General features: G+C 54.1%; 9 protein-coding genes across 9 annotated transcripts; 4 read left to right on the forward strand and 5 right to left on the reverse strand.

Moving 5' to 3' along the window:
- Positions 1 to 2: 2 nt before the first annotated feature.
- ILV5 (ketol-acid reductoisomerase) lies at positions 3 to 2977 on the reverse strand. Its single transcript, XM_076640568.1, has 12 exons — positions 2825 to 2977; positions 2498 to 2580; positions 2238 to 2385; positions 1984 to 2157; positions 1684 to 1807; positions 1455 to 1576; positions 1199 to 1354; positions 1042 to 1097; positions 841 to 934; positions 711 to 752; positions 520 to 558; positions 3 to 379 (listed from the first exon to the last, which is right to left on the reverse strand). The coding sequence occupies exons 1-12, from the start codon at positions 2960 to 2962 to the stop codon at positions 365 to 367; spliced, it is 1191 nt and encodes a 396-aa protein (XP_076496488.1). The 5' UTR covers positions 2963 to 2977; the 3' UTR covers positions 3 to 364.
- Positions 2978 to 3727: 750 nt separating this feature from the next.
- BDY24DRAFT_389673 (uncharacterized protein) lies at positions 3728 to 4865 on the reverse strand. Its single transcript, XM_076640569.1, has 2 exons — positions 4364 to 4865; positions 3728 to 4278 (listed from the first exon to the last, which is right to left on the reverse strand). The coding sequence occupies exons 1-2, from the start codon at positions 4773 to 4775 to the stop codon at positions 3932 to 3934; spliced, it is 759 nt and encodes a 252-aa protein (XP_076496489.1). The 5' UTR covers positions 4776 to 4865; the 3' UTR covers positions 3728 to 3931.
- A 1388-nt stretch (positions 4866 to 6253) lies between these two features.
- Positions 6254 to 7643, forward strand: RPL32 (60S ribosomal protein eL32 RPL32). Its single transcript, XM_076640570.1, has 5 exons — positions 6254 to 6333; positions 6510 to 6615; positions 6776 to 6833; positions 7097 to 7303; positions 7554 to 7643. Exons 2-5 carry the CDS (start codon positions 6513 to 6515, stop codon positions 7570 to 7572), a joined length of 387 nt encoding a protein of 128 aa, XP_076496490.1. The 5' UTR covers positions 6254 to 6333; positions 6510 to 6512; the 3' UTR covers positions 7573 to 7643.
- Positions 7644 to 7901: 258 nt separating this feature from the next.
- BDY24DRAFT_389681 (zinc finger MYND domain-containing protein) lies at positions 7902 to 9080 on the forward strand. The gene is made up of 5 exons (XM_076640571.1): positions 7902 to 8023; positions 8158 to 8247; positions 8314 to 8544; positions 8662 to 8811; positions 8987 to 9080. The coding sequence occupies exons 1-5, from the start codon at positions 7997 to 7999 to the stop codon at positions 9074 to 9076; spliced, it is 588 nt and encodes a 195-aa protein (XP_076496491.1). The 5' UTR covers positions 7902 to 7996; the 3' UTR covers positions 9077 to 9080.
- A 61-nt stretch (positions 9081 to 9141) lies between these two features.
- On the reverse strand, positions 9142 to 10169 carry BDY24DRAFT_389683 (uncharacterized protein). Its single transcript, XM_076640572.1, has 2 exons — positions 9646 to 10169; positions 9142 to 9509 (listed from the first exon to the last, which is right to left on the reverse strand). The coding sequence occupies exons 1-2, from the start codon at positions 10088 to 10090 to the stop codon at positions 9277 to 9279; spliced, it is 678 nt and encodes a 225-aa protein (XP_076496492.1). The 5' UTR covers positions 10091 to 10169; the 3' UTR covers positions 9142 to 9276.
- Positions 10170 to 13363: 3194 nt separating this feature from the next.
- On the reverse strand, positions 13364 to 16156 carry BDY24DRAFT_370381 (uncharacterized protein; the record flags this gene model as incomplete). The annotated part of the gene is made up of 14 exons (XM_076638108.1): positions 13364 to 13515; positions 13644 to 13738; positions 13813 to 13886; positions 13976 to 14100; positions 14202 to 14266; positions 14342 to 14409; positions 14496 to 14674; positions 14742 to 14778; positions 14851 to 14908; positions 14996 to 15362; positions 15450 to 15544; positions 15636 to 15703; positions 15944 to 15983; positions 16098 to 16156. The coding sequence occupies 14 exons, from the start codon at positions 16154 to 16156 to the stop codon at positions 13364 to 13366; spliced, it is 1482 nt and encodes a 493-aa protein (XP_076496493.1).
- An 897-nt stretch (positions 16157 to 17053) lies between these two features.
- Positions 17054 to 19719, forward strand: BDY24DRAFT_407021 (TBC domain-containing protein; the record flags this gene model as incomplete). Its single annotated transcript, XM_076642731.1, has 9 exons — positions 17054 to 17062; positions 17727 to 17917; positions 17995 to 18301; positions 18378 to 18518; positions 18607 to 18707; positions 18792 to 18906; positions 18990 to 19133; positions 19224 to 19389; positions 19517 to 19719. The coding sequence occupies 9 exons, from the start codon at positions 17054 to 17056 to the stop codon at positions 19717 to 19719; spliced, it is 1377 nt and encodes a 458-aa protein (XP_076496494.1).
- A 158-nt stretch (positions 19720 to 19877) lies between these two features.
- On the reverse strand, positions 19878 to 20274 carry BDY24DRAFT_389696 (uncharacterized protein; the record flags this gene model as incomplete). Its single annotated transcript, XM_076640573.1, has 2 exons — positions 20038 to 20274; positions 19878 to 19946 (listed from the first exon to the last, which is right to left on the reverse strand). A coding segment is annotated over exon 1 (179 nt), but the record flags the coding sequence as incomplete, so codon positions are not given.
- A 2-nt stretch (positions 20275 to 20276) lies between these two features.
- Positions 20277 to 23293, forward strand: BDY24DRAFT_389701 (concanavalin A-like lectin/glucanase domain-containing protein). The gene is made up of 14 exons (XM_076640574.1): positions 20277 to 20295; positions 20405 to 20797; positions 20918 to 21027; positions 21101 to 21229; positions 21300 to 21323; positions 21409 to 21477; positions 21548 to 21786; positions 21863 to 21873; positions 21944 to 22104; positions 22219 to 22283; positions 22370 to 22500; positions 22578 to 22609; positions 22688 to 22856; positions 22946 to 23293. Exons 2-14 carry the CDS (start codon positions 20741 to 20743, stop codon positions 22967 to 22969), a joined length of 1221 nt encoding a protein of 406 aa, XP_076496496.1. The 5' UTR covers positions 20277 to 20295; positions 20405 to 20740; the 3' UTR covers positions 22970 to 23293.
- Positions 23294 to 23297: the final 4 nt, after the last annotated feature.

The following is a 23297-nucleotide window of genomic DNA, read 5'->3' on the forward strand; positions in this document are numbered from 1 at the left end:
TTGTTGTTTTTCGTTTTTGATTTCGTTCTATATCTATCACATCCCTTCTCTTTCTCTTCAACCTCTTTTGTTGCTCATCATCAGCTCTTCCTCCTCCCTCTCGCTCGCCCTCTCTCCCTTTCTCCTCCTCCCGTTCTACAAACAAGCAAGCAAGCAAAAAAAAGGAAGCATTCTTGATAACGATGTTCCGAAACCAACAAGCTCAAACCAACCAGAGAGAGAGAAAAAGTAGAAAAGGAAGAAAGGGAGAGAGGGGTCTCGAAACGAAACGATGAGATTTTAGGCGAAGGGGAGGGGAGGGAACGCGACTGGGTTGAGAGGAAAGAATAGAGAACGAAAGCGAGTGAAAACAAGAAGAGATGTTTTACTCGGAATCGGGCTGGTAAAGAGCGAACAGAGAGGAGTGATTGATTAGTTGGGGTTTGGAAGGAGGGGTGGGGAGAAAGGAGGAGAGAAAGAGGAGAGAGAGAGAGAGAGAGAGAGAGAGAGAGAGAGAGAGAGAGAGAGAGAGAGACGCACCCTGAGCTGTCGAACAGTCTTCCCCGCCCTCCACATCTCCTGCAAAGTTGGAGAGTTTGTGGTGAGTAAGGTTGGCAGAGGGAAGGGGAGGTGAAGAGAGGGGAAGGAGGAGGAAGGGAAAGAGGAGCAGAAGGTCGCGGTCAGCGACAAGGCCTCCAATCGTTGCTCTACTCGGTTCAGGAAGAACGAACCTGGTTGTCAATGACGTCGAGCTCCTTCTGGAGATCCTCTCGCTGTAGACCATCAACAAGCCAAACGAAAAGGTCAGCTCGAGTTCGACGCGTCGACAGGAAAGGAAAGGAGAGAGGAGTTTGGACGAACGTAAGTGGATCGTCCGTTGAACTCGAGGGATCGTCGGGTCTCGGATCCGTCTCGGACGGACTGGTAGAGAGCCTGGAAGACGGGCTTGTTGGCGCTGTGAGAGAGTCGACGGAAGGGAGGAGAGAAAGGGAGGTGAGCTCGAGTCTCGACGACGGGCGACAAGTAAGAGGAGGGAGAAAGAAGAGAGTGGTGAAAACTCACGCGTGGAACTTAGGGGCCCAATCGAGAGCTCCTCGTCGAGCGGTGGTGGAGCAGGCCTACATCGAACGGAAAGAAGGAAGGATGGGAGGGAAGGGTCAGCCTCCCGAGGTCGAGCGAACGAGTGAGGAAAGGAAAGGAAAGGAAAGAACGAGCTCACGTTGTACATGTAATCCATACCGTACTTTCCAATCAAAGGGAAGAGGGACTGGGTAGCCTCCTCGACGGTCTCGTTGAAAGCCTCGGAGGGGGAGTGTCCGTTCTCTCGAAGAACCTCGTACTGAGCGAGGAACATTCCCTGGATTCCTCCCATGAGCTGTTCGAAAGCGAAGAATGAAACGAAACGAGAGACGTCAGTTTGTTCAAGAAGATCGAAGGGAAGAGGGAAAGGGAGGAGGAAGAGAAGAGAGACTCACGACACCTCGCTCTCCGTAGAGATCAGAGTAGACCTCCTTCTCGAACGTGGTCTCGTACGAGTATCCGGTTCCAACAGCGACGGAAAGAGCCTGAGCCTTCTCCATGGCCTTTCCGGTGACGTCTGCGAGGGGTGAGAGGGAAGAAGGGAAGGAAAGAGTGAGCTCTCGGGCGCCTCGGGAGGGAGGGAAGAGGAAGGGAAGGGAAGAAGGTGGGGAACGAGAGACGAACCCTGGAAGACGGCGATGGAAGCGTTGATTCCTCGTCCCTCCTTGAAGAGAGTTCGGACGGTTCGACCAGATCCCTTGGGGGCGACGAGGATGACATCAACATCCTTGGGGGGGACGACGTGAGTCTGGAGAAAGAAAGGAAAGGACACGAGGAAGGGAAGGAAGGGAAGGAAAGGAAAGGGTTGAGATTTCGTAAAAAGTCAGCCCACCCGCGAACGAACCAAGCTCCGGCGAAAGATCCGCTCTATCTCCCCTCGAAACCAAACGCAGCGATCCAAAAGAAAGAAGATAAAGTACTCACATCATCCTTGTAGACGACGGAGAAACCGTGAGAGAAGTAGAGGGTCTTTCCCTTGGTGATGAGGGGAGCGATCTCGGGCCAGGTCTGGGACTGAGCAGCGTCGGAAAGCAAGTTCATGATGATGGTTCCCTTTCCGATGGCGGTGGGGATGTCGAAGAGGGTCTCTCCAGGGACCTGTTGGGAGAGAGGAAGGAGTTGGATCAGCTCAAAAGAAGAAGGAAGGGAAGGGAAGGGAGAGAAAGAAGGGAACGAACCCATCCGTCCTCGATAGCCTCCTTCCAAGAAGCTCCTCCCTCACGAACACCGACGATAACGTTGATTCCCTGGTCTCGAGCGTTGAGTCCCTGTCCGTGTCCCTGAGAACCGTAACCGATCATGGCGAGGGTATCGTTCTTGAGGTACCTTCACGAGCAGAAAGTCAAAGAGGAAGGACGGGGAGGGGGTCAGTTTGAAGCTCTCGACGACGGGAAGGAGTTCAGTTTTCTGTAGAGCTGAAGGAAGGTATAGAACTCACTCCTGGAGCTTGGGCAGAGGCCAGTCTCCTCGCTCGTAGACGTCCTCCTTGGTTCCAGCGAAGTCGAGGGTCTTGACACCTCGCTGAGGAGTTTGAAAAGAAGATAGGCGAACCGAAGGGAGAGAGGACCAAAAAAGTCGAGTCGATGGCGAGATGGGAAAGAGAAGAAGAATGGAATGGAAAGATAGCAAAGGAGAGTCAGTTTTTTTTCGCTCTTCGTATATATGGGAGCTGGGAGAAGCTCTCGAGAGGTAGAGAGAGCTCGAGAGAGGAGGAAGAGGAGGAAGGAAGGAAGGAAGGAAGGAAGGAGAGGAGAGGAGAACTCACGACCATCCTGGGTCCAGCGACGGCAGCCCTGACAGCCTGAGCAGCAGCAGGTCGAGCGGAAGCAAGAACGGTAGAGAAAGCCCTAGCGGACGAAGCGGAGGCGAGAGCCTTTCGAGCGATAGATCGAGGAGCGGACATGGTTGAAGGGGTTGTGGTTGGGAGGCAAAAGGAAGAGGGGAGCGAAAGAAGCGAAACGAAGTTCGAGAGAGGGCTGGGCTGGGAGTCATTTCTAGCTGGGGAGTTTCGGGCCAGGGAAAGCGAAAGCCTAGGCGTCGAAAAAGGAAACTGGAGACCTCGACGCAACCTCGTTAGAAATTGGTAGTAACGGAATTTGGGTAGGAAAGTTGGGGGAAGGTGAGTTTCGGCCGATCCAATGGGGCGATTCGCGTTTTGTGAAGAGAAAAGGAAGGTTTTTGGAGGGAGAGAGAGGTTGAAACTTGGTGAGGGAGGGAAAGAAGTCTTTGGGGAGAAGTTATGTGTAAAAAGTGAGAAAAGAGGGGAGCAAACCTGCGAGGGGGAGGCTCTTGAAGTTGAGCAGACGTGCGACAGCTCGGTTCTTCTGACTGCTGCAGGAAGGTGCTATTGTCGCTTCGATGAAGGGGTAAATTGAGTGTGAAAATCTGATGGGCATGTTTTTCGCTTTGTTTTTGCTGGAGTAAAGTAGCAAGCGAACGAGAAAGGGACTTCAGACGCGTCGTTTCGTCCCGCCACGAGCAAGGACGACGATTCCCGAGTTCGTCTCTTCTGTAACAAACCTTCCGAACCAAGATATACTCGAAGCTGAGAGAACGACGCTCGACTTGCTTCGAAGACTCTCCTGGAAGGGAGTCGAAGCTGCGAAAACGCGTCGAGAAAGGCGAGCGTTGAGCCGTCGCGAGAGCTCAACTCCATCCTGCACCTTTTGTGCGCCCAAAATTTTCAATCAAGCTTCGAATCTAGTATCTTATACAACCCAGCTGTCTACTCAGACCTCCTCCCAGGCCCCCAACATCTCCTACAACATATCGGGCCCAATTCCCGAACAGCCCTCGAACGCGTCTCAACCAGCTAAGAAACTCGCCTCCTCTTCCCACCCCACCGCACCAAGACCTATCCAAGCTCTCCTTCTCATATCTCTCTCTCCCTCCTCCCCAAAGCACCTCTCAAAAACTCGCCACCCCTCTTATAAACCTCCTCCGCGTCCTCCCTCCTCCTCCAACCTCCCGACGCGGGACACATCCAGTCCCTCGTCTCTGCGTGTTCGTAAACGAACGTGTTCTCGTCCGCTAGACTGATTTCGAGAGAAGCGTTGAAGGAAGGGAGGTCCCAAGGCAGGCGAGAGAGATGGGATTGGATGGGGAGGGAGAGGGAGGGGAGAAGGGACGTTGAACCGGGGAGGATCAAGGAGGAGAAGAGCGTTTGGGAGACGGGGAGGGAGGAGAGATGAAGGAGGAGGGGGACTGGGGGGGAGTGGGCTAGAATGGGTGAGAAGGGCAGGAGGAGGAGGGTGTCAGCTCAACTCGTCTGCAGCTGAGGGGGACAATACGATCTCGAGCTCACCAACGATCCCAACAGCTTTCTCCTTATCTACTCCCTCCTGAGAAATCAACCATTCCCTCCCTTCGTTTAGAACCTGCTTCCAACCCCAACCACCTTCAACAAGTTCCAAATCCGTCCCGTCCTCGTCCATCTGAACCTCGAGAACCCAGAACCCTTCCTCCTTCCATCGCTCAGCGGGACCGAGAACTCCTTCGATTATGCTGCCGGTGAGAGAAGAGGGGATGAAGAGGATGAGAGAAGGAGCTGGGAGGAGGGTGGAAGGTGGGGGAGGGAGGAGACGGAGGTTGGAGGAAGGAGGAGAGGGAGAGGTCAACATGGATGGGCTGAGGCTGAAGCTGCTGGGGAGGAGGCGGATGAGGGGTTGGAAACGGAGGATATTCGAAAAGGTGGAGAGGAAGGGAGGGAGGTGCATGCACTGACGTAGAGAGGAGATGTTTTGGTGGGGTGGGAGGGAGAGAGGAAAGAAAGAGAGGGAAGGAGGACGTTTACGTTGAGCTCGTGGCCGTTTGAGCTCGAAAACGAGAGTCGCCTCGAATTCGAGCTGCTGGCGGTATTTTGAGGTATAGACACTTTTATCGAAGCTGAAGTGTTTCCAGTGCTCTCTTCGCTCTGACGTGTGCCATGGAGAAAACCCTCGGAGCGAGCTCAGTCGTCGTCCGACTCCCTCCTTTCGCGACGCGTTCCAGTCCCAAACCAACCTCGGACGCTCTCTCTTCCCAGCAGCTCGTCAATCAAGGAACGCAAGAATTAAGATACAGCGTGATAGAAGATCGTATTGAAAAGTTTGCTAGCTTGAAGGAAGGGGGAGGAGAAGAGAAGCCACGGACGGCTGAAGTCGACGCGACGCGAACGACGGAACGTCTAGAATGAGGGAGGGAGATGGAGCTTGGAGAGAATAAAGATAGGAGGAAGCGATAGATGTGTACGTGCGAGAAGGGAGGAAAGGGATGAAACGAGAGAGGTCACAAATGGTGAAGAACGAGGGAGAGGAAAGAAGGGAAGGACGAGAGGGAGGAGACGCAGGGCGGACGTGATATCACGTCGCTCCTACCCAGCGAGCTATACCTACCCAGAGCACCAAGATCTCAACACTGAGTACGAGTTGAGTCTAAGCCTCTTGGGTGGGTAAAGATCGCAGAGAGCTGCTGAGCTTCGCCCCGACGAAGAGAGAGAGAGAGCAGGCCGAGGGCCATGGGCCTCGCCGAAAGAACTGCTACGTCGAGACATCGTCCAGCTCCTCCAAGAGAGGGAGACGACACCAAGCTCAGACAGCAAGATGACCGTCTGCCATTCTTGGGTTTGAGCTTGGAGATGTCTCGTCGAGGAAGCTCTTCCAACGAGTCCTTCTCCTTCGAATCCTCCTCGGAAACGGCGTGATTTCGTAACGGGGATCGCTGTGAGCGCGAAGCTGAGCTCCGTGCGTAGACGATGAAGTCGAAGAAGGAGGAGGAGAGCGGGTGAGGTGGTGATGGGGAGGAGGGGAAGGAGGGGAGAGGTGGGAGGACGAAGGAAGGAGGACGGAGAGGCAGGAGGGTTGCGCCAGTTGTAGAAGAGAGGATACGATGTGGAGGAAGGTATAGAAAGCTGACGATAAGGTACTGAAGAAGGGTAGGGCGATATGGCAGGGAAAGGAGGGAGGGAAGAAGGGAGGTTGAGGTCGAAGTCGAAGTCGAGGTCGAGGTCGGATCGACGTCGGCAAGAGTGGTTTGGTTTGCTCTCTTGACGGCGAATCTTCAAAGCGAGTGCTTGTATTGTATACGATGTTGTCGTGAGGGAGAAAGGGAAGAGAAGCAGTGAGAAGGGAAAGATGTGGTTGAGGGGGAAAGAAAGGAAGGAGGAGGTGAAAGCGAGCTCCAAAAGAAAGGGAAGGCCGGTTTGAAGAAGCCACGCAGCGAAAACCTGATTCTAGCGAGTCTGTCTCTCCTCTCCTCTTTCTTTCTCCTCCAGCACACCACTCACTCAAGACTTTCGTGAGACCCCTTCCATCCCCTTCGCCTCTTTATCTTGCAGATATCATCAACTTCAACACGAAACTGACTCCCGAAACTTTGATCCTACTCCTCGTCCCTCCCTCTCTCTCCTCTCTTCAAATCCTTCGCCCAACCTCCCTCCCTTCACCTCCCTCTCTCTCTCTCTCCTCTACTAGGCCATGCCCTCCCACGTTCCCATCGTCAAGAAGCGAACTCTCAAGTTCAAGAGGCATCAGTCTGACCGATACCATGGTGTCAAGGAGTCGTGGAGGAAGCCCAAGGGTGCGTTTCAAAGCTCAAAAGGAGAGAGGAAGGGAGGGAGGGCTTTGGGGTTTTGAGCTTCGTCTCTTCAAGGGTGGTTGAAGCTGACCGAGTTTTCGTTTTTTGTTTTGGGTTGATGTTGGGTGTATGGTTGCTGGTTGTTGTATTCGGGTCTGAACAGGTATTGATAACAGGGTTCGACGAAGATTCAAGGGACAGCTCCCCATGCCCAAGATCGGGTTCGTTCTTTCTCCAACCTCACACCTCCTACACCCATACCCTTTGATCCTACACCCGATTTCGACCGCTGACATCCCACTTCTGCCTCTTCTCTTCCCTCTCATGCTTCTCTCCCACCTCTCCTCGCTCTCCTCGTCGCGCTCTCTACCCTACCTTCCTCTCGGTCGCCTCCTCCCCTTCGACCTCACCTCTCGCCTTCCTTCCTTCCCTCCTCCTCCTGCCACGCCCTATATCCACTGGAAACACCTTCTCATCTACACAGTTACGGATCCAACCACTTGACCCGACACCTTACCCCCGGAGGATACAAGGTCGTTCTCGTCCACAACGCCCGAGAGGTCGACCTCCTCCTCATGCACTCTGGTCGATTCGCCGCCGAGATCGCTCACGCCGTCTCGTCCAAGAAGAGAATCGAGATCTTGGCCCGAGCTAAGGTTATGGGTGTCAAGGTTACCAACGCCGGAGCCAAGTTAGTACCTGGTTCCTTTCTGGTTCTTGTGATGAGGGGCGGAGAGGAAGGGAAGGGAGGGACGGAGGCGAGCTTGGGGTTCGAGGGCGCTTGCTGTTGCTCGAGGGTAGGGTGGATGGGGCTGGTGTTTGGTTGGAGAGCTAAAAGGAGACAGACGAGACGGAAGAGAGGTGTCGGGGGAGAAATGCTGGTGGTATTTTCGGTCTTACTGACTCTACTTCTCCCCGTTTGTTCTTCGTGCGAACCCCAGGCTCAGGACCGAGGAGTAAAGAAGACGATCTGGACGAAACACTCTCGGACTATTGCCTTTCTTTCACTCTTTATGTCACTTCCAACGAAACGGGGTCTTTCTCGGTGTGGTGTTGCGAGATGTTTGGGATTCGGGAGACTCGGAGGAGGGAAGAGGAGAAGGTCGAGCTCGCAAAACGACGACGGTCAGAGAGAAAACGAGTGTTCGTCCTCTCCTCTGGTCTGTCTACCTTGAGAGAGGAAGGAGGTGTCGGAGAACTGCAAGACTTGAGTTCTTTCACTGAGTTTGAGTCCTTGAGATCTCAACTGGCGTCCTTTTTGAAAACAAGTCAAGAAAGCCCGGGACGAAGTCAGCTCAATCCGTCCTTCCCTTTCTTCCCTCTCAACCAACACGACCTCCTGCCCTTCCTTTTTGCTCTTTCCACCTCGAAACTCCGTCTCAGCATGGCGTCAACTGCCACGTACACCCTCGTTAGTCTTCCGTACCCATCTCAGCAATACTTGGCCGTGCAGACCAGGTCGAACGACCGAAGCTCAAAATTCGAGGCTCGAGCTCACCTTTCCCTTCCTTCCCTCTTTCTCTCCCTCCTCTCCCCTTGCCTCAGGACCTAGAAGACCGAATCTCCTTCCTCGACATGAACCACGTCCCTTTCAAACCTCCTACACCCGAAGAAACTTGGGTTTGGCTTCTTGACGTTCGTTCCTCTCGTCTTCATCCATCCCTCTCCTCGCTCACCGTTCCTTGAGGTGTGGTCGTGCAGGTCATCTCCTCCGACACTCCTCCCTCCCCCTTGTTCACCCGTCCCGTTTTCCAAGTGAAAGATCAATCGGGGACTCGCGTTCGAGTCGCTTTCTACACTTCCAACCCAGCGGAGGATGTTTCGAAGTTGGGAGTCAAGCCTGGGACGACGATGGTGCTGAGGAATGCGTTGCCCAAGAAGTTTATGGATGGGAGTGTGGGGTTTAGGGTGGAGGAGGCTGGGGTTGTTGAGGTGAGTGGGTTTGAAGCGTTTCAGAGGGAGGAGAGAGGAGGAAGAGAGACGGGACGAGACGAGACGAGACGAAGCTGACTTTGATGCTTGCTGGCTGGGGGTTTGGATGTCGGACAGATCATCCCTGTTCCGATATCGAGGATCAGAGAGTTGAACTCTGGGTTGAGGAAGGCGAACGACGAGAGGACGCTTTCGGATTGTGTAGCTTGTGGAACGGAAGCGGTCGCGGAGTGCGGCGGGAGGTGCCAGAGTCGGTACTGTTCAAGGGTGAGTCTACTTCCTACTGCCATAGTTCTCGTTCTAGATGGGAGAACAGGTTGCTAGTACGAGAAAATGTGGTAAGGGATAGAAGGAAGGAGTAGGGGGGAGAGAAACAAGCCTGAGTGAGTCGCGTCGCTGATCCGTTTCTCTTTCCTCTTCCGCCCTTTTTTTGGGGGAATAGGAATGCCAAAAGTCAAACTGGAAGTCTCACAAGAAGGACTGCTACGCTGTCAGGAAGCTGCGAGAGTGGAACACGATGGAATGGTGGTGAAGAATCGTTGCCGTCGCGTCGCTCGACCTTGTTGACGACTGTACTCCGTCTTGATTGAGTTCCTCTTTCTTCTGAGCTTCCTACCAGCGTCTCGACTGTAGTCGGATGAGCAAGCATCCATATGAGGGCGTGAAACTATGGTCGTAAAGTCATTTCCTCCTCCTCCTTCTCCTCCTCAGCCCTCAGCCTCCGCTGGTCCGTCATCGTCCTCCCGTTCCTCTTCCCCACACCTCCTCCTCATCAACGACCTCCATGCTCAGCCCTGACTGATCCTTCTCGCCCGCCTTCCCTGCAGCCATGTCGAGGTTCCCCCCGAAGGAGGGGACGAAGAGGCGATCCTCGTCGAGCGGAGAGGAGGAGTCGAACTTCCAGTCGTCCTGCTCGAGAGATCTGAGCTGTTTTGTGAGGTATCGATGAGATTGGAGGAGGAAGGCTGTGTTCAGAATGAACGTGAGAAGGGAGGAAAGAAAGGAGGAAGGTCAGCTCGACGAAGGAAGGAGGGAAAGGAAGGAAGGAAGGGGATGTTGAGCTCAAGCTCAACATCGAAGAGCTGAAAAAATCTGACTGACCTGCTTCTGCTTGAGCTTTACTCTGACGAGCACCATCCTCCGTCTCCTCTCCGTCCTTCTCCCCATCCTTCTCCAAACTCGACGAAGGAGCAGCAGCCAAAGCAGCAGCTCTCACTCCAGCCAACCACTCCTCCCTCTTGATCTTCTTCCCTTCCTCCTCCGTCACCTCCCCCAACCTCAGCACATCCCTATCCATCTTCTCCCTGAACTCGTCGTCATTCAAATGGGCATCGCTCCCGTTGTCTGATCCTGGATTCGAGGGTCCGTCCAGTCCTTCCGAAGCTACCTCGTCGACGGGCTGATCTGGATCGATCGCTGGAGTGCTTTGACCTGAGGAAGAGCGAGTTTCGTCGCCTGCTTCTTCAGTGGCTGCTTGGGAGGCTGATTCTACGGAGGAGGCGGAGGAGTTGGAGAGGAGAGAGTCGTCCGCTGCTCGGGGAGGCATCGTGGCTAACGGTGTCGATGCTCGTCGGTAGGTAGGAGGATCATAGCATAACTCGAATTCGGAGTCAACTGAAGAAGCGAAAAGATAAAAACGTGGCGCGGGCAAAAATGTAGAGACAGACGAGGAGAAGATAAGAAGTAGGCGAGAAGGGATAGGTATGTAGGTCTGAAACGTCGAAGGGAAAAAAGCTGAAATGGATTTCTTTGGGTTGTGAGGAGGGGAAAAACGAACGACGACCTCAAGTCCCACTCGTCTCCTCCAAGACGATGCCGTCAGCTGCGTCGAGATCCCTCCTGTCCAGAGAGTGGACTAGGTTCTCTGGGTCGACTTGGGATCTCTAAGCTGCGAGGCGATAGGAGGATTAAAGCGAGAAACGGAGCCGACAAGGGTAAAGGTAGGGGGAGGGAGACGCGCTCGTGCGAGAGAGAGAGAGGAGATGAGAAGGGAAGAGAAGTGATAAAAAACATACTACGGACGCGGTGGGAGTGCGAGAGACGAAGACGGGAACTGTTTAAGAGCGAGGTAGATAAAGTGAGCGACGGCGGAGGCAGATTTTGGGTTTCGAATGAGAGAAGAAAGAGTGAAAGCGTCATCGTCCCTCTGGACCTTCTCCTCCCTCCGACGACCATCTCCCTCCTGCCCCATCCTCTCCTCCGGCTCCCATCCACACTCCTTCACCTCCTTCCACATCACCTCCCTCTCCTTCGCCACCACCTCTTCCTTACACTTCAGCAGATGTCCTTCGTCCTCCACCACTCCGCAACCGTATCGACAAACTCGATCCTCCTCCTCGACCCTTCCTTCTCCTCGTCGTAGCTGCTCGACTCGCAACGGATGTTCTCCCGAGATGAGACGGAGGAGCGTCTCCCGTTCTCGTCGGTTGGGAAGCATGAGGAGGTGGTGGAAGCTGGTGGAGGAGGGGAAGTTGGCTGGGTGAAGGAGGGGGAGTCGTTTGTTGAGCTCGGCGTACGTCCTCCATCTCTGCCTCTCCGTCTCGTGCATCCTCTCTATCGCGTCTCCCAGCCATTCCTCCTGCTTGAACCCTTCCACGTCGTCGGGAAGCTCGACATCGTGCTGTCGAGCGATTTCCTGTACTCTCGAGTACCAAGAGTCGGGCAGGTCTCGGAGAGCGAGGAAGGCGAGGTGAACGAAGGTTTCGGGAGGAGAGTTGGCGAGGAAGGAGAGGAATCGGAGGGTGTGGGATAGGAAGATGGAGGTGATGGGGAGGAGGTCGGTGAGAAGGTAGAGGGGAGCGAGGTTGGAGCGGGTGGAGAGGGGGAGGATGGAGCGGAGGATCCGACGGTGCGAGTGGTCGAGCTCGGTCTGGACGAGGGGAGATGCGATGGTGAGAGCTCCTCCGAAGGCGATGGTGGGTTCGAGCAGACCCTTGTATAGGGTCAGCTTTTGTCCATTGGTGGTATTGGAGAAGAAGCCGAGCTGGTGAGCGGTGGTGGCTGCCATGGCGACTCCGTTTCCTCCTCGTCGACGGATGTGCGAGTCGAATCTCTTGAGACGAGAGCCGTCGTCGAACGTCAATCCGATGGTGGTGAGGGAGCGGACGAAGGGGATGTTTTCCCCGTTGAGGGTGAGGGGGTGAAGGACGGAGGGTTTGGGGCCGAAGATGATGACCTCTGATTTGGAGGTGTTGACGAGGATGGAGTTGAGGTTGAGGAATCGTTGGTGAACGTCGAGACGATGTTGGAGTCCAGCTCTCGAGCCTGAGATGAGGATCATGTCGTCGGCGTGTTCCGAGTGGTTGATGATGACTCCGAGGAGAGTGAGGTCGTCGGGATGGGAGGAATCTGGAAGATCTGAAATGTGGAGGAGGTAGAGGAAGGGTGAGAGCGGACTCCCTTGCATCACTCCGTGCGTCGCAACAAATTCCTCCGACACTCCTCCCCCGTCTCGAACCCTCATCTTCGTCTTGTTGCACCTCATCTGGATGGTATCGAAGATCTTCCCACTGAACCCCATCTTCTTCATCTTCTTCCACAGCGTCGGCAGGTGAACGTAATCGAACGCCTTCGTCGCGTCCAACGAGGCTACCCACACCGTCCCTCTCCCCACCGCATGCTTCTCGATCAACGCGTTCAGGACGAACGCAGATCCTTCCGTTCGACGACCTGCTCGGAAGCCGTTCTGGGACTCTGGGAGGATGGAGTGTTCTGTGGCGAAGTTGGACGCTCGAGCGAGGAGGATGGAGTCGAGGAGTTTGAGGAGGACGGGGACGAGAGTGACTCCTCGATAGCTGGAGGCAAGGAGAGGGTCTTTCCCGGATTTGGGGATGGGAATGAGGAGGTTGGTGTCGGTAGGGGAGGGGAGGGTTTGGGTGGAGATGATGGTGTTGAGGAGGGAGGTGATGAGATGGATCTCGACTGGTCGTTGAAGGAGGAGGAGAGGTTCGAGCTCGCGAAGCCCTCTTGTCCTCTTCCCGCCACAAGCTTTTCTTTTCAACGAGTAACGAGTCGTCCTTCACATCAGAACGACGTAACTTGAGCTCAAGAAAACTCGAGTTCTTCCCTTTTCTCGCGCTTGCAGCAGCTCTACAGGACGTCTTCGCCTCCCTCGCTCTCTCCCTCGGTTCCCTTCGTCCCACACAACCGTGAGTTCAAAGTCTCGCGTCAACGTCGGAAAGTCACTCTTTGGAACATGTTGGACTGACTCCAGGTCGATGCCTTTCATCGGTCGACGGGAGAGGAGTAGACGGGAGAGGAGTAGACGGGAGGGGGGAGAAGACTCGTACGTTCCTCCTTCTTTACCCACACCCGGCAAACTTCAATATCATTTCATCTCCCTCCTTTTTGAACAGGGCGAGGTCTCTGGGCCGAGGGTTCGGGTAATGGAAGGGAAGGAGACGGTTGACGCGTCGAGGAGAGTGGGAGAGGAGCGCTGAAGGTCAAGCAGACCGGGGTTTCTTAGTCGAACGTAGATTATCAAAGTAACATAGTATAAGAATGGCTTCGTAAAATCATCAGGGTCATGAAAAATCTCAACGATCAAAGAAATAAAGCGAAATCATCGACACGTCGAACAAAAAAATCAAGAAGCGCTTCAGCCCTCCCTCACACGATAACTTCGAGAAGATATCACCCCTCCACATCTACGACGAAAGAGACGAGTAAGGAGAGAGAATGCAAGGTTTCAGCGTCAAAGTCGACCAGCTCGAGGATGGAAGAAAGGAGAAACGAACGAACCTCCCCTCGTCTCGCTCATCTGTCCCTCTCCTCCCGTCTCCCTCGACGATCGTACCCACCAAGGCTCCTGCTCCGACTCCTAGATCGAGTCTGACGATGGTGCTGATATCGTTATTCGAGAACGAAGACGATCCTCCTCTTCAAGACGCCTGAAAAGATCCGGATCGTCTTCCATTCGACACTCGGCCTTCGCAAAGGCGACTTCGAGGCGTTGGGATCCAAGGAGCTTGCCTGTTTGGCGTTCCGATTGATGATAAAAAGCAAAACAGAAGGGGTGAGTCAGCTGCACAGAGTGAAGAGGAGGGCGAAGGCTGGTCGAAACGAGAAAGGAAAGAAGATGGAAAGTGACTCGAACGAACCGTGCATCTCCCGCTTTGCGCTTTCTGCCAGGCTGAGGCTGCGGAAGAATAGAAAGGCGATGGTGTTGGGTATTGAACCGTTTGGCATTCGGATACTGTGGGGTTGGACCAGCCGACGAACAGGTCAGAGACGACGGCCTCGAATTAAAGAGAGAGCGGGAAGACTCACTTTTGAGGTTCACAGCCTGCGTCAGCGAAGGCTCGAACAATCCTGAGTTCGGAGGAGTAGGAAGGATCGATTTGCTAGAGAGGTATAGGAGCCGAGTCCGTGGTGAGCTTGAGAAGACGAAAAGAGAGAGAGGGGGGAGGAATCGAAAGACGACGCGACTCACAGAAACGAAGAGAGTCTTGGACGGAAGTGCAGCCTCCGGAGACGCTTTTGAACGCTCGCAGAAAGTGGCGTTGACGACTTTGGAGCGGAGGTACTTCCCACTCGTCACCTCGAGAGCGCCTCGAGCTGGTTCGGGAATGAAAGGGAGGAGAAGGGAGAGCGGGAGTTCAGCTTGACGACGACCGGGAGAGGTCGAGGTGCAGAAGACGTAGTAGCAGAGGACGTACCGTCCTCAGGTTTCTCGAAGGTCACGAAGGCGACAGTATGAGGTGAGCCGATGTGGACTCGAGCGCTAAAGGTCAAGAAGGAGACAGATCGAAGGTCAGAGCCGAATCTGCTCGAGTTCGAGCAAGGCGGATGGACTCACCTCGCAATCGAACCAAACGGAGCGAAGAAAGCTCGAAGATCTGTTTCCGTGAGGAGGGTGTCGACATCCTGAGGGAGGAAGATTCGAGATCGGGAGAGCAGCATGGTCAGTGAAACGGACAGGAAGGAGAGGCGTCGAGCAGGATTGGACTCACCGGCAGGAAGAGAGTGTACAGATCGACCTTCACCCCCCGATCCAGCGTTCGAGACCTCGCTTCTGAGCCAGCCTTCGAAGGAGAAGAGGGGCTGAGGGAGGGTTCTCCGACGAGATTCAAAGAGGAGGAGCCGGGAGAGAGGAGTCGAAGCCTCATCGCTCGTTGACCTATCTTGAGACCTGAAAGAGTGACCAAATTTCCGAGGTCAGACTATAATGTTCGAGGGAAGTAGTAGATGCAACTAACCGTCGAGTTTGAGAGCAGCTTCGGCGTCTTGACGAGTCTGCAAACGAAACGAGCAGGAGGCGAGCGTTCAGTTCCGTCTCCTATCAACGAAACACCGACATAGACTTACACGGAAAACGAGAGTAGCAGAAACGGAAGACTTGTCGCTAGCTCGCTCGAAAGAAACGCTGCCGTTCGAGAGGAGGGAAGAGGAAGGTCAGCGTTCCTTCGACAAACAAAGTGGGTTGAAAACGACGCAGCGAATTTACACTCACTCGCAATACGGCAAACCCCTGATGTTGCGTCTCAGATCAGGCTCAAGAGTCCCGTAAGCCAAGTTCTGACATGGATGACCAAGTTTGAAGTCAGCAAAGGCGACTCGCGTCAGGAGGAGGAGAGAGGGATGCGGACCTACCTCGCACACGACAGTCCTGGCGTCCTTCTCGTCGTTCACGGGAACCGACCTTCTATACGAAGATCCTGAGGCAACGGGAGACCTCGATCTACTTCGTCGATAATCATGATCCACAGGAGCTGACGGTCGAGCGGCGTAGAGGGGTGAGGGCTGCTGAGTTCCAGCTCGTTGCTCGTCGACGTCTTTGGCGAATGAGATAGTTAACTTCCTGTCTCCTAGATTAGAATCTGCGTGATAAATAAGAGGGAAGAGTAAGCACGTATCAGCTCCGGGACTGGAAAGAGAGGGAGCACAGCGAGTCGAGAGAGACGAACGGTTCTTGACGCGTCTAGCAACGGCTGCGTCCTCCGGATTCTCGAAGGTGATGAAGGCTATCTGGACTTGACGTTTCGAAATGGCCATGCTTGTACTAGTGGTGGAAGAAGAAGCAAGGCAAAAAAGGATGAGGGTTTGAGTTCAAAGGGAGACGCGTCGTCGAGCGAGAGGGTGGAAGAACTGACTGGAGGACGCGACCGTGCTTCTGGAAGATCTGCTCGACGTCGTCCACAGAGTAAGCTGGATCGATATCCTGGAAAAGGTGATGAGAAATGGAAAGAATGCGACCGAAATCAGCCGCAATGAATCTCGAGGACCTCGCTCGGTCGTCGCAGGAAGGAGAGGACTGACCGACACCAGGAGAGTTCGAGGAGGACCTTGACTTCTATCGGCATAGCTTGATCTACACAATTTCGTACTGCCAACTGAGGTTCAGCTAAAGATCGAGGGGAAGGAGTGATCATGAGAGGAGGGGAGAGGGGAGGCAACGCACCTCGGTCGTTCTTGGAAGTAGGACGAAGACCTTCGCCGGCCTGGAGAGCGAGAGCGTGATCGCGTACGTGAGTGATATCGTCTGTAGTCATATATCAGCGACTTGGGATGCGCGACGTCTTGAGCACGGCGAGGATCAAAAGAGAAAGACGAACCGTGGGGGAGAGTAGGCTCCTCTTGAGGCGTCGTAGTAATCTGGAGCGGCTCGAGGCATGTTCTGGGGAGTTCCAGATACTAGAGTGCTACCACTGATGCAAAGGAAAGAAGGAGAAGTTCAACGTAGGCCCAGCTGAAGCTCCAAAAAAAGGGAAGGGAGGAGACGCGAGCTCACCTCGAGACTAGCGTGCCTTCGCTCGACGGTCCTTCGAGCTCCTTCGCCGACCTGTGCGAGCATCCAAAAGAGGTCTCAGAGACTACCTTCGAGTGCCAAACTCTAGACCGAGAAACGAAGAGCTCGCCTCTTCGACCAGGCTTCAATCTTCTCGGCCAACAGACGAGCTCTGAACGACTCTCCCTCCTCGTCGTTCACTTTGGACGGTTCAAGCGATGGCGTTGAAAGAAGAGCAGGAGTCGGAGCAGCAGGCAGAGGTAGTTGGAGACTTTGGAGAAGCTTCCAGCATCTAAGAAGCGAGGCAAGCAGGGTCAGATCGAGGTGAAACAGGAGTAAAAGGAAGGGAAGCGAAGAGGAGTCGAGCTCACTCAAGTTCAACGTCGTCCATCTCTGATTCTCTCCGGATGCTGATAGAGACTCTGCGAAGACGAAAGAGTTGGTCTTGGATGTACGTGGGCTCCACTGAGAGAGATAGCGTGAAGAGTTGATGGTCGGGGTTGAAGGTGAAACTGAGAAATGAGCTTGACGACGCTTTAGTTCGTCGGAGGATCGTCCGCTCCCTTCCTTCCTTCCCTCTCACCACCACTCCCTCTCTTCGCCTCTGGAGGTGAAAATCTTCCCTTCTCACCCTTCGTCCATCTGTTCCCTTCCTCTTCAACCTCTCGCCTTTTTCGATCTTTTCCCTTTCTCCTCGTTCCAGCCCTGAAACCGCCCGACCTAGACCTCGACCTTTCACCTGAACACCTCGCCTTCCTTCCCTCTCCCTCCCTCCTCCTCGCCATGGCCACCGTCGCTTCCCATACGAGTCGAAACTTCAGCCACCCCTCTCGAATCTCTACTCCCTCCTACTCGCCTACTGCTACACCTCCTCGAATCACACACACTCCCTCTCCCTCGAACGATGCTTCAGCATCTGCCGCCTGGGAAGATCATCGAGATCAAGATGAGTTCGCCAACGCTCCTCGAGCTTCAAACGTTTCCGAGGAAGTAGCAGGATCCATCTTCGACATGTACCATTCCCCTTCGACCGACCATCAGCACTATGGAGGAGGAGGGAGACCTGCTAGTTTCGCTGGAGGAGAGGAGGAGAGGTTGAGGGGAGGGGACGAAGGAGGAGGGGTCATCATGGGTCGATTGCCTCGAGAAGGAGCAGGAGGAGGAGGAGAGGGAAGAAGATCTTCGGGAGCACCGAGCTCGTTGGATTCAGACGGGGAAGGATCAGGAGGAGGAACCGTTGCTGAAGCTGGAAGGAGGCTCGTAGCAGCAAGGGAGGGAGGAGCAGGGGCAGGGGTGCGAAACGGACCTCGACCGAGTGACGCGGGAGGTCAGAGCGTTTCGAGCTTTACTGGGTCTATCAGAGGAGAGGAGGAAGGTTGGTGCCTGTTCTCTCTTTGTACTAGAGAGAGGCCAGACGTTGAGCTGATCATTTTCCTTCGTTCTCGCCCTGCCAGAGGAGGACTCGTTCCACGTCCGATCCACCTACGCCCGACTCGACGTCGTTGGCGTCTCGGGAGACGGATGGGAGGAAGGCATAGAGCGTACGAGGGAGAGATCTAAACTCAACCGAAAGAGTGTTGCTAGATTTGGGAAGGAGGTAGATGGGATAGATGAGCTCGAGAAGAAGATGAGAGGCACTTTGGATCGGTGAGTCTCGATCTCGACCCTGTTTCTTTCCCTCTCTCCCACTTCTCAGCTCACCCTCCTGCGGTTCGTTTCTACAGATACGGCTTCTTCCACTCTCCACTTTCAACCCGATCGGAACATCGCATCTTCGCCATCCCTTCTCCAACCCTCAACGCTCCCAAAACGCTCACTCCGAGGAAAGCTTCGACGCGTCCTTCCTCGCCTACGCCTCCGACGATGGGAGAACAACCTAGAGACGAGGCTGGTCCTTCGGGATCGGGATCGACGAAGGGGAAGAGGGAGCTGGCTAGAGTGGCGAAGTGGGAGAGGATGATGGTCAAGAAGAGGATGGATCAGGGTGGGAACGTCGTTGCTTGGGATTGGGCTGCTGGAAAGGGAGCGAAGGTACGCCCTCTCGCTCTGCAAACAAGCCAGAATTTGCTCGAGACTGGGAGCTGATTCCTCTTTCTTGCTTTCTCAGGTCTCGAGGAGGGTGTACAAGGGAGTGCCGGATCGGTGGAGAGCCGCTGCTTGGGGAACGTTGATCGACCAGAAGCAGTCGTCTTCGAGCGGGAAGGGAAAGGGAAGAGCTACCGACGACGAACTTCTCGAGCTTTATCAGGTCAGTTATCTTCTTTTGACGCGTCTTTCGAGATTGATCGAGCCCGAGCTGATACCTACTTCGCATTCTTCGTTTTTCTCTCGCTCAGGTTCGGATTGATCAACCCTCGACCTTCGACGTTCAAATCGACCTCGATGTACCTCGGACGATCAGTGGTCACGTTCTTTTCCATACTCGTTATGGGCTTGGGTGAGTTAACACTGAAGAACGGCATGGAGAAGAAATTTTAACGAACTGACGCGTCGTCTCCTCTTCTCTTCTGCCTCGCTTCAGTCAACGAGCCCTCTTTCACAGTCTTCACTCTTTCTCCCTCTACTGCGAGGACTGTGGATACTGCCAAGGGATGGGATCGATAGCAGCGAATCTACTTTGTTACTTCTCGGCTGAGGTTCGTCCCTCTTCCCTGTCTCCTCTCCCTCTGACTCGCCGTCAACCATCGTTGATCTCCTCTTCTACCTCTTCCTCCTTCAGCGAACCTACGCCCTCCTCGTACGCTTACATGATCAGTACGATCTCCACAGCATCTTCTCGCCTGGCTTCCCTGGGATGCTCGAAGCGTTTTACGTCCAGGAGAGGATCCTCGAGAGCATGCTTCCTGAGGTTTACGGCGCCTTGGTGGGTCTTTTCGCTCTCTTTTTATCACCCGAGCTTTGCATATTTTGATCTTCAGAGGCTGACTCGATTCTTGCTGCTTCCGTCTCACAGAAAAAGGAGATGATCTCGACGTCCTCGTACGCAACGAAGTGGTACATCACCCTCTTCTCGACGACCCTCCCTTTTCACACTCAACTCCGGATATGGGACGCCTTCTTCCTCGAAGGTCAAGATCTCCTGATCGTCGTTTCAGTGGGAATCTTGTGGGCTTTCAGAGGTTCGTTTCGTTTCACGTCGCGTCTTTCTTAACTTCCTTCGTTCTTCGCTCTCGATCTCTTCCCCGATCTGTCCTCTGCGTCTCTCCTTGCCCAGTCACTGACCGACCGCCCTTTTGTTCCCTCCAGACAATCTTCACTCCAAAGAAGCCTCCTTCGAAACGATCCTTTCCCTCCTCTCGTCCTTCTTTATCCCGGAAGACGACGACGCGTTCATGGCTTGGGTTCAGGCCACGCTCGCTCTCAAGGGACTGAGAGGGAAGATGGATCAGTGGAGAGGGGAGTGGAGAGGGTTCGTGACGGAGGGAGTAGAGATGCAGAAGTTGATGTAGAGGGCGAGATCGGAGGAGGGAGAGGGATTCTCGTTCGAGGCTGTTGGGTCGAGTCAGACGGAAGGACTTGTAGTTTGTATTAGGCATCTTCAAAAGGACTGTATGTATGCTCTGTTCACTCTATCACTGCACGTTCATCTTATCGAGGCGAGATGGCTGGTCGCGTCGCGTCGGATCTGTTCGATCTAGATACGCGGTCGGCGGGAGTGGGCTGAGGAAGGGGAAAGGTGAGTCTTGATGAAACGCGTTCGATTCTCAAACTCTCAGCCCTGACCAAACACCCTCTCTCGTTTTCTCTGCTTTCTTCTTCCTCTTCAGCTCTCATATCGCCGGCAAATCTGCCCAAGGACACCCGTCGTCATTCAGCAGCATGCTTTTTCCCCTGAGACAACTTCCTCCGACAGAAACCCCTCTCTCGCCCCCAATCATGCTCAGCTCGCCGTTTTCCTTCCCTCCCCTTTGGCTTCCAACTTCCATCTTCTCTTCCTTCTTCCATAACTTGTAATCTCCCCTTTCCCTTAGATCCTTCCCTCTTTCGCATTTCTTCTCAAAGCTATGGCTTCTCAAGGTACCCTCGTGAGTTTCAGCTCTCTCCTCCCTCCTCCTCGAGCTCTCTCTTCGTTCTCCTGACGATCCCTCTCTTATCGCTCCCTCTCCCTCCCTCTTTTCTTCTCTTCCTGCTCAGCCCCCACCTCGACCAGCCTTCCACTTCGGTTCTCGACGAGCTTCCTCCCAGTCCTCCTCCCTCGACAACTCCTCCGAGAACGGATCCAACAAGTCTCCCCTCGAGGGCTCGAACCCTTTCGCGACCGCAACCGATCTTTCCTCCCCCACTCTCAACAACAACACCTCAGGCTACTTCGCTAGAGGAGGATACGTCGCTGCTCAACCTGATTACTCTCCTTCGTCGGATATCGGATCGTACGGAGCCTACGGAGGAGGAGGAGGAGGGCATTTCGAGGGAGCGAGCGGAGGAGGAGGGGAGAGGACGGGGACGCCCAACAGCGAGAGGGAGAGGAAGATGAGGAGAAGGCAGAAACCTTTTGAGAGTCACTTGTTGGACAGAACTACTGGTGTTGTAAGTGGTCTTCCTACTATATCTTGGAGGGAGGGAGGGACAGTCGGAGTCAGAAACGCGGGAAGCTGATCCTCTCTCAAACCCCCCTCTCTTTTGCTCGGACGCTCTTTCTTCGAACAGGACAAGCCCTGGCTCTCAGGTCCTTCGTCGAAACCCCACCGACTCAGCTACTTCCTGTTCTTGTTTGGGATCGTGGTGGGTGTTGGAGCAGGTGGCTACCTGATTTACAGGTAGGCGCATTCGACTTCGACTTCGACGCGTCGCTCAAAACCCCCTCACTGATTGCACTTTCCTTCTTTTCAGTGGATACGCTGAGGTTCCTAGGGATAGCTACTGTCAAGTCTTGTCGGAGGACTTTTCGAACGGAGTTGATACGAACTTCTGGCAGAAGGAGGTCGTGATGGGAGGCACGAACGTCGACGACTTTACTTGGTGAGGCTCTGCTCTCTCTCTCGCTCGTTGAAGCTGCTCGCTGACTCTTGACGTTTGAATCTATCTGAAGGTTCACCGATTCCGATACAAACATGTGAGTCTCTCGAATTCACGTCGGTCATCGAAGAAGAGGAAAAGAGCTGATCTCACGTCCGCCTCTTCGTTCCTTTTTATCGAAGCTTCACCTCCGACAACAAGCTTCATCTCCTTCCTACGTTCACCTCTGACTCAGAAGGAGACGATCTCACGTACGTAGTATACTCGTTCAAATCTCTGCTTGCTTCACTGCTGACCGACTTCCTTCTCTTTTCATCACAGCGCGTCGGTCGACCTCGGGGACGCTTGTACGAGTGACTCTCAAGAAGACTGTTCAGCTTCCGGAAACGACGACGAGATCATCCCTCCCATTCAGTCTGGTATGATCTCCACCCGAGGAAAGGTCGGGATCAAGTACGGGAGAGTCGAGATCAGAGCGAAGATGCCAACGGGCGATTGGCTCTGGCCGAGGATTTCTCTCGTTCCGCTGGACAACGTTTATGGATCGTACCCCGCATCTGGTGAGTTTTCAACTGACGTTTTCCGAGAGCCGTGCGACTGAGACTGACGTGTCTCTCTCGTTCTTCTTCCTCGCAGGTCAAATCGACGTGCGTCTCGTCTCAAGCTTTGAATTGATGGCGAATCTAAGCCGATGATGCTCGTTACCGTCTCCTACAGATATTTTTGACCCGAGGAAATATCGCCAAGAAGAGAACGGATCAGTTCAACAACGAAATGAGCGCAGGATTGCACTTTGGCCCAGACCCTACGACCGACAGGTTCTCTCTCGCTCAGGGAATTTACAAGCTCTACCGACTGTTCTTCAATGACCAGTTCTAGTGAGTTCTACTTCTGCTCCTCGCTCGAAGGGTGGAGAGTCGAGAGAGGGAGAACGGAACGCCGCTTCATCTCCCACTGACTCGACGCGTCTCTCCCATATTCTCTTTCTCCAGCACCTTTGGAGTCGACTGGAACGAAGATCAGGTGTTCATCTGGATCAACACTAGAGTTCGAAAAGGTGAGCTTTTCCTTCCTGTTTATCGCTACCCTGCGAGAGACGATCGACGAACTGACCTCCTTCGCTCTCGCTTTTCCTCCCTCCAGTCCTCAACCTCAACTTTCAGAAGCAGACCTTCTTCCAACGTGGAAAGTTCCCCGCCGCCTTCTCTAACGGGTCCCTCATCAACGATCCTTGGGCTCTCTCGGAAACTCCCTTCATCGCACCTTTCGATCAGGTTCGTCGAGACGCGTCGTCCTTCTTCCTCTTCCTTCGAAACCGATGCGCTGACTCCGACGCTTTCTCCCTCCTCAGACCTTCTATCTGAGGATGAGCGTCGCTGCTGGGTACGTCTCCTTTCCCCGTCGATCAACAAAAGCTCGCAGCTGACCCGTCTTTACCTTTTTCGTTTGAACTTCTTGCAGAGGAACCGACGGCTTCTGGAGCGACGATCTGTCGAAGCCTTGGAAGAACGAAAACAGACGAGGAGTCGCTCAGAAGTCGTTCTGGGAAAAACGAGACGACTGGTTCCCTTCGTGGCCCTCGGGAGACTCTATCAACGATCGTGCTGTGATCGTCGACTCGGTCAAAATGGTATGTGCTCGTTCATTCTCTCCCGTCTTCCCTTCGTCGTTTTCTATCTTTCGCTGACACCTCGTCTCCTCCTTCTCTTCCACCTGCAGTGGCAGAAAGGATCTTGCCAGTAAACCTCGGACCCGCTTTCTCCGTTCCATTTCTCTCCTCCTCGTCTTTCCTTCTCAGACTCCCCTCACTCTACTTCTTCCAAGGACTTGCTCGTAAACAGTCATTTTTCTTCATCTCTCACTCCTATTTGCGTGCCCCATCAGGCTGTTTCTCTCCTTTCTCTTCTCGAGCCCACTCTTCCTTTCCTGCACCCACCCCTTCCTGAGTGCTCCACCCCGCCGGATTCATCCCCTTAGATCTCTCTTTCGTTTGCTGCCATCCCCATCTCGCCTCTAGATAGCTCTACACTTTGAAGTTGTTCGATATTCGAAGATGCTACATTCAGAGAAA

Source organism: Mrakia frigida, assembly GCF_051309035.1.
Source record: "Mrakia frigida strain ATCC 22029 unplaced genomic scaffold BDY24scaffold_16, whole genome shotgun sequence".
Taxonomy (NCBI): Eukaryota; Fungi; Basidiomycota; class Tremellomycetes; order Cystofilobasidiales; family Mrakiaceae; genus Mrakia; species Mrakia frigida.

Bases quoted from the DNA above. Each gene is read 5' to 3' on its own strand.
- RPL32 (XM_076640570.1), top strand. From the start codon at position 6,513: ATGCCCTCCCACGTTCCCATCGTCAAGAAGCGAACTCTCAAGTTCAAG. The intron at 6,616-6,775 runs GTGCGTTTCAAA...GGGTCTGAACAG, and splicing joins GTCGTGGAGGAAGCCCAAGG to GTATTGATAACAGGGTTCGA. The intron at 6,834-7,096 runs GTTCGTTCTTTC...TCATCTACACAG, and splicing joins CTCCCCATGCCCAAGATCGG to TTACGGATCCAACCACTTGA.
- BDY24DRAFT_389701 (XM_076640574.1), top strand. From the start codon at position 20,741: ATGAGGAGAAGGCAGAAACCTTTTGAGAGTCACTTGTTGGACAGAACT. The intron at 20,798-20,917 runs GTAAGTGGTCTT...TTCTTCGAACAG, and splicing joins TGGACAGAACTACTGGTGTT to GACAAGCCCTGGCTCTCAGG. The intron at 22,284-22,369 runs GTGAGCTTTTCC...TCCTCCCTCCAG, and splicing joins CAACACTAGAGTTCGAAAAG to TCCTCAACCTCAACTTTCAG.
- BDY24DRAFT_389673 (XM_076640569.1), bottom strand. From the start codon at position 4,775: ATGCACCTCCCTCCCTTCCTCTCCACCTTTTCGAATATCCTCCGTTTC. The intron at 4,279-4,363 runs GTGAGCTCGAGA...CACCCATTCTAG, and splicing joins GAAAGCTGTTGGGATCGTTG to CCCACTCCCCCCCAGTCCCC.
- BDY24DRAFT_389683 (XM_076640572.1), bottom strand. From the start codon at position 10,090: ATGCCTCCCCGAGCAGCGGACGACTCTCTCCTCTCCAACTCCTCCGCC. The intron at 9,510-9,645 runs GTCAGTCAGATT...TTCTGAACACAG, and splicing joins TAAAGCTCAAGCAGAAGCAG to CCTTCCTCCTCCAATCTCAT.
- ILV5 (XM_076640568.1), bottom strand. From the start codon at position 2,962: ATGTCCGCTCCTCGATCTATCGCTCGAAAGGCTCTCGCCTCCGCTTCG. The intron at 2,158-2,237 runs GTTCGTTCCCTT...CTCTCCCAACAG, and splicing joins AGGCTATCGAGGACGGATGG to GTCCCTGGAGAGACCCTCTT. The intron at 935-1,041 runs GTGAGTTTTCAC...ACTCTCTCACAG, and splicing joins TGGGCCCCTAAGTTCCACGC to CGCCAACAAGCCCGTCTTCC.
- BDY24DRAFT_389681 (XM_076640571.1), top strand. From the start codon at position 7,997: ATGGCGTCAACTGCCACGTACACCCTC. The intron at 8,024-8,157 runs GTTAGTCTTCCG...CCCTTGCCTCAG, and splicing joins CAACTGCCACGTACACCCTC to GACCTAGAAGACCGAATCTC. The intron at 8,812-8,986 runs GTGAGTCTACTT...TTGGGGGAATAG, and splicing joins AGAGTCGGTACTGTTCAAGG to GAATGCCAAAAGTCAAACTG.